We start from the raw sequence: 12557 nt of genomic DNA, 5'->3' as shown, positions 1-12557 counted from the left end.
GATTCCCAATCAGTGGTCCGCGAAAGATTTAAAACTTTTATTCATTTTAAATTATAATTTAAAATGATTGACGTAATCTAAATAATACAAAATATATGAGAAAGGTTTTATAGTAAAATTTGTAAAAAAAATGTTTCATTACAAAATAGTGCATCTTCAATTATTTCAAATTTTCATTGGCATTTTTTCTGTAAACTCCTCAGATCAGCATATAATAAAACTACACTCTATTATAGAATATATATTTATGCAAACATGACAGCCCTCCTTAACTCAATCAATTATGCTGAGCACAAGTGGAAAATATGTGGCGATCTAAAAGTCATCGCTGTACTCTTAGGAATGCAACTGGAGTACACTAAATACTGTTGCTTTTTATGTATGTGGGACAGTAGGGATAGGAAATTACATTACATTCAAGCAGACTAGCCTGCAAGAAATCTTGACTCTACCAGGAAAAATATTGTTGCCGAGCCTCTCATGGACTCAAAAGATGTTCTTCTTCCACTCTTTCATATCAAGCTGGGTTTAATGAAAACTTTTGTCAAAGGTATGAACCAGAAAGGACAGGCATTTAAGTATTTAAGAGACAAATTTCCTAGATTGAGTGATGCAAAGGTTAAGGAAGGTATTTTTGTTGGGCCACAAATTCGAAAATTTGTAAAGGATCCCGTGTTTGACCAAGTTTTGGAGGGAAAAGAAAAGGAAGCTTGGGAAGCCTTAAAGGGAGCTATTTGTGGATTCTTAGGCAACAAAGGAGACAATAACTACACTCGGTGACAATACTTCTGGAAAAATATCATCAACTCGAATGCAACATGTCCCTCAAAATCCATTTTCTCCATTCCCACCTAGATTTTTTCCCTCCTAGTTGTGGAGCTGTCAATGATGAACATGGGGAAAGATTCCACCAGGATATTTCTGTATTGGAAGAAAGATATCAGGGCCATTGGAATGAAGCAATGTTTGCAGATTACTGCTGGTCTGTGTGTAGGGATGCACCAGAACTCACAAGAGGCAAGCCATAATCACGATCTCATAAAGTCACCACATGATTCTCTTCACACCGAACCACCTGCCAGGTATTCTTCTATTAATTTAGAACTCTTAGAATGTTACTGTAATTTAAAAAAAATTCAAAAGCACTTTCAATGTTATTAGCATATGTAATTAAAATGTATCGTTTTCTCTTATGCTGTTAAAATCACCTATTATAATATTATATACCACAGAAACTAGAACTAATAAAAATTTTTCCTTGTCATATTCAATTTTCTCACCCCAAAATTAGTAAGATTTCAGTCATGTAATAAAGGAAACATTCAAAAACATTTTTTTTTGTTGTCCAGTGTAATATATTAAACTGGATCTACAACATATTTATGTTTTCTTTTAAATTAGGGTGATTTATTGTTGCATTTCTAATTGCTTATAAAAGTTTCTCATGACTTCACTACATGTAAGAAAGCATTTACCCATGAATTCCTTTCCTTTTACATTGTTTTAATAGAGTTCTAAAATGTGTAGATTTGCTATTTCATCTGAAAGTCTAATGTGGTATTCACCTGTTGTTTTTAATTTTTATTTAGCACATGTCTGTCTTTTGTTTAATCTAAAGAAAAATATATATGATGAGTGGTTTTAAAGTTAATAGTAGTTTAAAAATTTTTAAAATTTATTTTCAGCCAATACATTATCATATTTTATTGGCCACATGCATTTGTACACCAATCAACAATCTAATATTATTAAAATAAACTTGTAGTTGATAACATTTACACATATGTAAAAAGAGAAGATTGATTATAATTACAATGAAAATAGCAATGACTTTATTATGATATTCATACTATAATACTAACTTAGAGTCTGAAACCATTATCTCAAATAACTTTTTACGAAATTTTACCGTATCTTAAATGTTTTTATAATTTAGTAAGAATCATTTCTTTTGTCACACAATTTTAGTAATTTGTGTTTTTTTTTAAATCTAATTATTTCACATAAAATATGCAAAACTGAATACAAGATTTAACAAAATAAATTATAATTAACTTAATGTTCAAATTTTAGAGGGTATATAAGATATGATTTTTCCCTCTGATATTTAACTAATTTCTTCTGAATAATTTTTGTTTTCTATACATAATCATAATTAGATAACAATCATTTAATCACATCAACTTGATACGGAACATAATAATATATAAACTACAATATAAAGTGAAATTATATAACAAAACCATTTAAACTGATATGAAGAAATACTTCAATGATTACTGACCATTAATGATGATGATAATTACATCTATATATTTATTATCATTACCATTAGTAATTCTAAATAATACATGAAACCAAATTATTAAAATTCTTAGATAATATGATGATAAATGCAATTGTTTAAAAATTTTATAAATAGCATTTTGATATCTTCAGATTATTTAAATTTAATATACTAGAAAAGCAATGTTTAGTTACCAAGTTTTAAAATAACTGTTAAAATAACTTTCCAAAGAAATTGAACTGTCCTACAAGGATTTTGAACATGTTCATGATGGGGTGCAGAATATATTCAATCATATGAATGCAGTTTGGGGGAAATTTGTGATAAAATATATTATTATGGCAATAGCCATGAAAATGTTACAATAAAATGGAGTAGTATCTTGACTAAACTTATAGACATTAATTGAGAAAATTCACCAAAATGTAGGAAGAACTCATGTTTTGAAAGTGAAATTAGAACATTCAATGTCTAAATGCAAGTTTGCACAGACATTATGAGTATGAGAGGCATTGTGAAGTGGTGTTGGCTATAGTGCTTGGCATGTATGAGTGACGAGTCTCCAATTCTATAGCAAATATCCAGTTTTTGAATGTTAAAAAGTTCATTAATTAGTATCATGCACTAAAAGTATCATATTCAGGCATTGGTAGTGATGCCTGTTGCATTTGACTTGAATTTTAATTCCATTAATCAACATCGAATTCATCAAGTTTATAATTGTATATGCCATCCTATGATGATGATTCATGCTTAAATTAAAGTGCTTTTTTAATCTAAAAAGTTTTTACATTTATATATCAGTTTAGTGTTATGCAGAAATTATATGGTGGACCAATTTAATTATTTGTAGAATTTAACTAAAATATCTCAAACTATATAGTAATTATCAAAATCAAATCAAACTTTATTTAGCAGTAAGAAATTTTCCTGTGCTAGGGGAAGTACATTTTAAATTAGTACAATACTACTTATTGAGAGTTCATAACAGTACACTATATAGTAATTATTATTAATCCCTTCATAAAATGTTTTATTCTTTTGTGTTCACATATGTAAAAATTTTATACAATAGGCTTATTTTATTATTTATAAAATTAAATTTGAACTTCCCAAACTATATAGTAGTAATTATTAATTCATTCATAAAATTTTTATTTTTGTGCTAATGTACAGTACAAGAATTTTTGGTAAAATTTATATTTTGGGGAAATTTTGGGTCTTGAAAATATTCTGCACCCATGATTCATAGTAACATAAGCAGTGATCGTAGTCATACAGATAAGAGTTTGTTCCAATACATCATTGATTTGCTTATTATGATGTTAAGACACATATTCAATAAACAATATGCTAAGAAAAAAAACTAATAAAATTGATGGTTGAGAATATTTAAAACATGTTAAGGCACTAAATTTATGACAGCTGTCATCATATCTGTAGGAAATAACAACTTCAATAATAATTATTACTCTGCAACCTTGAACATGAACTATATAGTGTATTCATTTGGACACAAGGCAAATCTCATCATTAATTTTTATTTAGTTGACTAAATAAAAATTAACTAAATAAACTAAATAAAAATTAATGATGAGATTTGCTTTGTGTCTGAGTGAATACACTATATAGTTTGTGTTCAAGATTGCATAACAATTAGCGGCACAGTTTCATAAGTACTAGAATAATTATTACTTTTTATTTCAAACTTTAAACATGCAGAAAGTGGATAATACTTACTTTTATCAATTCAATTTCATTATTTTTATCACATACTCTTATTCGATTTTATAATAGTCACAATTTTTGTTTTTTAGATACATTGATTATATAATAATTACTACCTTTAAACAGTCGACAATAACATTAATAAAAAACTAGAATTCATCCACCATATTTATAATGTAGTTCAACAGATTTAACAACTTTCAGCTGCATTGAATGCCTTGTAGTTTGAAATGATTTTATAAATGTTTTATTGAAATCAGTTTTTCATCACAAATTTATATGTTAAACTTTGGAACATACACCATATCAATAAGTAATAACTCTTGTTAAAATGACTTGTCAACACAGTTCAATTTAGTTCTAAGTTTCTATGAAAATAAAGTATTTTAAAATTAAGATATTTATATTTTTGTGAATAAAGAATATTTGTTTTCTACTTTTTACCTGTATAATCACTAATAGCTGATATGATTTAATCAAACAATTGCTATTCTCATAAATTATTTGATTAAATATAAGGATTGAAAGCAGAATTAAAATATAGATACTATATAAATTTTTAATTAGACAATAATATAATTTTAGATTTCTATTCAACAATATAAAATACTTACAAAAATTTCATCAAATTTCTCAAAATCTAATGTATCATATGAATCTATTGGAGGTCTGAGATAAGTGCAATAATTACTATTCTTTAAATGTTCCAGTTGTCTTTGACAGCATATATAAGCTAATCTGGACTGGATTTCAAAAACATTTGGAATCTGAAATTGCAATAAAAAACTGTATTGTCCAGCAAAAAAAATAATGTTTTGAGATATGTTATAAAATAAGCCAATAGAAAATAAATTTTTTTGAAAGGATTTTATATTCTCTTTGGAAGAAAATTCTGGATTCAATACTGTTTATATCTTTTAATTAATTACAATTTATATACATGACAGAGAAACTTTTTAATCATTTAGATTGTCTAAAATACTATCCATGATTGATTATTATTTAAATAGCAGTTCAATCCCACCCTTTTGAACTGCTTTATGAAGCTCTCCAGAACTGCTTTGACATTTATAATAATTAGTTATTTAAACAACACAGTTATTTAATAAATATATCTAAAACTAATAAATACTAATTAAAAATTTAATGATTGAACAAGAAAACAAAAGATGCTATAATTTAAAATAATGTATAACAAATTAGTAACAATAAACATCTTTAAAAGTAGCATTTAAATTAATCAACTGATTAGATGCTGTGGCATTCTTTGAGGCATTGAACATCAAACTTTGATACTTTATAATTATATAAAATATTTAACTTTTTGAGTTTTCACATTTTTCTGGTAACTTATGAAAGAATACATTTTAACTGACCACATCACTGTTTTTGTAAGAGATTTTTGTACTCAAAATATTCTGTGTCAAGTGAAGCCAAACTGTAATTAAAAAAAAGAACTACAAAAAAATGCTCAAATTTATTGTAAGTATCAAAGGCTTCAGATTTTGCCATTGATCTATTTTGCATTACTTTTTTCATTTACTCAATCATAAGATACAACTATGGATACAACTATACAACTGTTACTAATGTCTGAGATGATTTACAAAGATTGCTACATTTGAGAAATGTTTTTCTTCTAGTTACAAAGTTTATACGTGGGTGTGGAAACATAAACGCCTAACTATAAAACCATAATTTTCAGAAAACAATGTGAAAATTGGAAGACACCAATCAAAAATTTGCTATTTTATATAACTGGAGTTTTACATATATGCTTATGGTCACAAATAGTAGGAATATTCTATCATTGAAAAATTGCAAAATTTACAGTTAACTGCTTATGGTTCTATACACTCATTGCCATAAAAATTAGCACACCAAGGAGTTGTTGTCAGAATTGAATGAAATTATACATGTATGAGTGTAATCTATATATATAATTGAGACGAGTTGATAATGATAATAATAATAATAAGCGCAGAGCACAAACGAAAGTTGAAATTTGGTACACAATTAGGGTACCTCACAAAAACGCACACTAAGAAGGGATTTTTCGAAATTCCCCCCTGGGGGAGAGAGACAGGATTAAGGTTTCGACAATGGAAGTGTTAAGTAACAATGGAAGTGCTAAGTAACAATGGAAGTGTTAAGTAACAATGGAAGTGTCAACAATGGAAGTGTTAAGTAACAATGGAAGTGTTAAGAACTGAAGTGTCAGCAATGGACGTGTCAACAATGGAAGTGTTAAGAACTAAAGTGTCAACAATGGAAGTGTTACGTAACAATGGAATTGCTAAGAGAAAGCGACGTGCAAGAAGCAGATGCGGTTTTTTTTGTTTTGTGGGAAATCGAACATAATTTTAGACCCATCTAAAAATTCTGTAATTAGTCTAGAAACGGGGAAACGATGCATTCTGTGAAAACGGATAAGGTTGACTATAATGTAATAATCTTAACTTCGCTAGCGTTACTTTTGCCTGAGCAATGCTGGGCCTACCTGCTAGTCATGATATAAGTAAGTGATTATAAATGAAAGCAAATGGATCATTTATTGCGGGAAAAACTACAAATGAAAGGAGGTTCTAGTACCCTGTTGGGCCACTTCTAGCATGAATACACAATGTGATACAGGCTGGCATGGAGGCTTACAGGTGCTGTGTGGTGTTCTGTGGCATTATCCTTGCAGCAACTGTGGACATTCAGTCCACAGTTGCTGCAAGTGGTCATCTAGTTGACCACTTTGAGTTTGATGACCATCATCTAGTTGACCACTAGGAGTTTGATGACCATCATTAAGTGGTCATCAAACTCCTAGGCTATTTAACTTGGCATCCCAAGTGATTCCAGCTGTTTGATTAGTAACAAATCAGGGAACCGGCAGGCTAGGGAAGTGTGGCAGGATTGAGGCATTTACCACAGGGCCTCCAGACAAACATGGCCATTGTCAGTGCCCAAACTGAACCTGGATTTGTCACTGTAGATGATCCAGTTTCATTCCATTGTGGTTCAATCCCATCTGGAGTGACACCACTCCAAATGGAGGCAATGGTAGGTGGCTGTCAATGGCAGCACACATAATGGTTATCATAATACCAAATGTTCCTTATCAGATGCCTCAAAATGATACAGATAAATACAGGGGCTTGTAATGGTGCCACTCATGTTCTAAAGATAACAGTATGGTCATGCCACTTTTCATCACTAGTGCTTCGATTGAACATCACCCAATTCTTGTAATATATGTGGGGAAATGAGTTTTCATCTTTTTTTCTAGAATGGTTTTCTGCTATTTTTTTCACAGTAATTTAACTGAGGTAAATACAGATTATTATGATAAGTACAATATTTCTATATAAAACTACAAATAATGTAAATTCATATCTTATTTTAGTTGAAGTTGAAAATAATGCCCAGATATTTTTTCCCTGGTTGTAAATCAGGCTACACTGCAGTGGCGTGCCGTCACTGAAAGCGGTGGATGTGCTGCTTCCTTTGTATTTTCTAAAAAATAAATACATATTAATTTTAATTATATGAAAATAATCACACAATATTTTATTATAACTGCATTATGTATCTTATTACAAATTTCTATACTACACGGGAAAAAAAAATTGCTATTGTATATTAGAATATTAGTGGCGGAGTGGAATCTCCTGTATTTTCAGATTACGAAAAGCCAGATTTGCGCATGCGCTTTACAGAGCACCAACCTCACCCGGTTTAGCCGGTGGAAGCCTACGACCTTGGGTGAAAGCTGCACACATATAAAGATTCCAATTCTATCAAGGACCGGTTCTGGGCTGTTAGCCGCCTGCCCACTAGATATTTCGATTACGTGAATAACGAGTAGATTTATAACTTAACCCAACCGATAAGAATTTACTGGTATGTTTTTACGATAGTTCTGTATAGTTGACAGGAGTTAAAAAAATCCATTAAAATATTTGATATATTTATTCCGCTTTCCGATTTTATATTACTCACGGATTTCGATGTTAAACCAGTGATATTACGATTTCGTACATCCCATCTTTAAGGGGATGTAGAAAAAAACGTGTACAATTCTTGTATAATGTTAAAAAATTAACTGTTACTTTGGTAGCATCATTTACAACTAAATTTAATGAATGAGAGAGATGCACGAGGTACAGAAAAGCTCCAGAATTTATTTTCCTTAAATTTATGATTTATGTATCCGTTTGTCATAAAAATTTGTCTTTCCACTTTTTCCCGAGACTACAAATATTCGAGTACAAAGTAACCGGTTTCGACTTATTTCTACTTAAGAAGTAGTTAAATAATTAAGCGATTAGGGAATTGGGGACATAAACAAAACCTGATGAAAGAGCTGAAATTTTACTTAAAAGCTTATCTGAACCAATCTCTAGCTGAGTAAAGTGGAGAACGATTCCTTCGTATTATTAATGTAATAAAGACAGAAATTTTTCCAGTTCAATGAGAGTGACCGAATAGTTGTAAATTTTGGAAATTTCTGAGGACACCTGGTCCTAAAACGAATTAGTTAGAAAACAAATGACTATTAAGTTTAACATATTTAGATTTTTACGACTATGGTGAGAAACGTTTAAAATCTACAACAGCCCGGTTGCGTCCTTTGAGATATACTAGTGATGCGACAAAAGAGGTATTTGACATTGACCAGTATTGGCACCTTGGGGACGTGAAAGTACGCTCCTGCTCGTCGTCTAGAAGGACAAAGGGAGACAAAGGTGGCCTGCAGAGGGAAAAAAAACCCTGTTAATGTAAAGAGAGAGAGACGAACATCCCTTGTATAAGGAGGATCATTGAAGAGATCCAATTAAAGATCATCAGAAAACGAATTATAGTGTTTCCCCACCAGAAGAGCATCAATACCAATCAGAAAACCCAGGTATTCTTTATAACCTCTTCTTCTAAATTATAAACTAAAAGAGGAAAGGAAGATTAACAAAAAGTTTTAGTATGATAATACTAAAACTTTTTGTTAATCTTCCTTTCCTCTTTTAGTTTATAATTTAGTGTAAGTATTAGTTATAAGATTACAAGTCAGTCTTTCCTTAATTGTTGTGAGCGGGTTCCCTTGATTTGTATTTACTCTATTCTTTGTTCCTATTTTGGATATTTTGTAATGCTCAGAGTTGGAATGCAAAGAAGAATCCTGTATATTATGATTCACATGAAAAAAATAAATAATTGTTGTTATTTATTCATGTATTGCCTTTCATGGACCATTGTACACTCGCATGATTCTCCACAATCCTTTATTAATAAAGCATTGATAGGAGAAAACAGGCTAAATGTGATCAAACGTCATCTACTGGCAGAAAGTGGCATATTACCAATTTTAAAGCATAATGGTGTGACCATACTGTTATCTATAGATCATGGTGTCACCTATGTCCAGATGGCAGACAATGATACGGTCAGCTGTGTGCATGCTTGTCAGAGGACCAGGTGGTCCTCTCAGCTAGTGGTCTGCCAAGGGCATCCCAAGCCTGGGTACTGTGTGTGCAAGCTCTCTCTTGTCCACTGGTTCCAACATCTCACAGTGTTTTCAGAATGGCCTGGATGGCAGGCTATTCAGTGAGATGTCCATTTGGCTTTGCTCAACCCGATGTTCCTTTCCCTCTCAAACTCAGTAAGTTGGTCATACAGTCTTTGATTGTGACATAAAAGCATCTCTAGTGATACAGTGTCCTTCCTTCTCCTACAGATGGGATACCTTTGTGCACTTTTTTAGAGGCCAAGGGAGATGCACTTTAACACCCTCTGCTGGCCTTATTCAATGAGCCATTATCTATAACTCTAATCATTTCCATATCTACTTCATGCCAAGTTTTACAATATGATAACTCTTTCTTGGTGTGCTAATTTTTATGTCAATGACTGTATTAACTGACTGAGTTAGTTGGTAAAATATTGATAAAAAAGAAATTTCATAAAGTGTTGAAAATAATTTTGACAATAATGTATCCAAATTACCTGTATCTCATACTAAAATAAGCAAAAAATATCACCATATGTTTGATATAACTTTAAACACAAAAAAATCAAGGAAAAACCTTTATAGATGTCCATGATAATGGCAGCATTTTAAAAATTCCTAATGAATCTCCATAATTGGTGAAGTCAGTTTCATTTTGACTTCCAACATCAATAGCCAAAATATTCTGAGCTTCCATTCGCTTATACATTATGTCCCCTGTGATGAAAAAATTTTAATAAATATTTATTATTAAATCTATTATTTTGAAAATACTTAAAATAAATGTTTAAAATCACATTTTAGAAATATGCATTTAAATTAAGTCATAATAAGTTATCTTTTTTCAAATTAAAAAATATATATCATTCTACATACACTGTCAATATTTTTAAAGTTTTCTTATACAATATACCACACTAACTCAGACTTCACATAACCTGGACAAATTTTTTCAAAAAGTTTAACAGTAATTTAAAATTTCTTGACAACAGAAAAATTATAATTAATGAACGTTTTTGATATTTGGAAGTCTTTGTAATACTGTGCATTATATTACTGTATTCAATAAGTTACTGAAGACTATATACTGCTATATACTGTAATATCTAAAATTTTTTAGCACATTTTTTGTAATAATAAATTCAGCATATTAACTCTCATATTTTTTATAGGAAAAACAATAATTATTATTATTATTAAATCTATACAGTGCTCACATTGCCTAATCGCAAATTACTTCTTCTTCTTAAACTATTCCAAACTGTTCATCTCCCGATAATTGTTAGAAAGCACAGAACATGCATATTAAGGGAACACCAGCACAAAAGTTTACCCTAGCAGTTAAATTTTGAAAAAACTCTCTGAAATCAAAACCGCAAACTCAGCACATTATGTATACCAAATTTTGGATTTCTCAAATATTTTTGTAGAGCTACAAACTTCTATTTAATTATGATCACCCTGTATTTATCATTTAGGAGCAATGTAAGACAAAAACACTTTTAAATTATGAATTTTCCTCCTCCATTATTTTGGAGAACAGAAAAAAATCACAAAAAATTTGAAATTCAAAAACCAAATATTCTCTCATGTACACAAACTGAAAAAAAAATCCCCATTAAATTTATGTATTGAACACAAAAACGTTATTTTATAAACCTTCCAAGTGAAATTTTCAACAAAATGTAAAGAATGTTACATGATAATTCACATATTATCAAATATTTTCCTTTACAACATTCACACAATGTGAGGGCATTCCTCACTTCATGTGACGATGAGGTCACCCCTCAACAGCGAGGAGTCATGCGATGAGAGTGTAGTTGAACTGTTGTCCCGCCATTAACCATGTAACCGATCCCTAACAGACAATAAATGTATTGTTCACAGTCTTATCTCTTTGTCTGTGTTATTGCGCATAGTCACAACACATTAGTAGTACAAACAAAACAAAGTAAAACAAATAATTTCAATGAAAATGCAACACAATTATTTGAAAGAACATTGTTTATAAAGCATAAAATTTAAAGTTTAAAGCAACAAAGATGAAACAATAACAATGCAACTAAGTTCACAACGGAGAAAACATGAAATTATCCTTCCACACCCTGAAATCTTCTTGCAAATAATCTTTTATTTTCCTGTCTTCTTGATATTGCAGCATAACATCCCAAAGTCATGACAAAATCTCGATCGTCAGTCTCTTCGTCTATTTCATCACTAGAATCTCCTGATTTGAACATGGCATTATATAACTCTTCCATTTCATCTTCATCCTCGACAGCAACCTCATGCCTATCTCACAGTTTACTATAATCAAGCATACTTCCGAAGTTTAATTAACATGCCTTTTTGTCCTTTTTTTACTACTTATAAATTATAAATAGTGATACTTCCGAAGTATTGCCTAAAATATTTTGTGTACACAAATTTGTACAGTTTTGTCACTAATACTAAAGCTGTAATCATGTTGCTCTATTGAATAAAGTATAACAAATTTGACTTGGCTAAATTTCCAGATAATTCATCAACAACACATCACCCCGTCCTTCCAGCAGCCTTATTATTATTATGTTGGGTTTAGTGGGTTATACTCATTTGATACTGGTGGCTGTGTACTATGCCGGACCAGAGTCAATGCATAGCAACCAAAACAAAACAAAACTAAAATTAAATAAGTGTGTCAGTGTCTGTATTCAGGAATTTCCTAACAAAGCCGCATGTATTCAGTATAGTGGTCTCATTTAGTGTTATGTATGTATTTCTATTCAATTGTAATGTTCCCAGGCTTTTGTGTAGTGTGTGTGGTATCACACATGTACAGGAGAGAACGACAGGTACAATAAGCACCCTTTCCATTCTCCACAGATGCCTTATTTCCTGGGCGAGTTCTGTGTACTTGCTAATTTTTTCAGTGAATGTGTTTTGTATATTGTGAGTGCTTGGAATGAATATGTCTATAATGTATGTGATTTTATTGTGTTTGTCAATGAGTGTGATGTCTGGTCTGTTGTGGTAAATTGTTTTATCTGTTATTATGGCTCTGTCGTA

General features: G+C 30.7%; 1 protein-coding gene across 1 annotated transcript in view; it reads right to left on the bottom strand.

The window, feature by feature from the left end:
* Positions 1 to 12557, bottom strand: part of LOC111621809 (patatin-like phospholipase domain-containing protein 7) — an 89166-nt gene that overhangs the window by 17640 nt on the left and 58969 nt on the right. Inside the window, exons 8-10 of the mRNA XM_023364055.1 lie at positions 11614 to 11801; positions 10084 to 10223; positions 4630 to 4782 (exon numbers count right to left, since the gene is read on the bottom strand). Coding sequence (XP_023219823.1) covers positions 4630 to 4782; positions 10084 to 10223; positions 11614 to 11801 — 481 coding nt within the window. The remainder of the gene's footprint in view (positions 1 to 4629; positions 4783 to 10083; positions 10224 to 11613; positions 11802 to 12557) is intronic.

The sequence above is a fragment of the Centruroides sculpturatus genome, unplaced genomic scaffold, assembly GCF_000671375.1.
Source record: "Centruroides sculpturatus isolate CEXI.00-Female unplaced genomic scaffold, Cexi_2.0 scaffold169, whole genome shotgun sequence".
Lineage (NCBI taxonomy): Eukaryota > Metazoa > Arthropoda > Arachnida > Scorpiones > Buthidae > Centruroides > Centruroides sculpturatus.
This window is presented reverse-complemented; position numbering and strand designations above follow the sequence as displayed.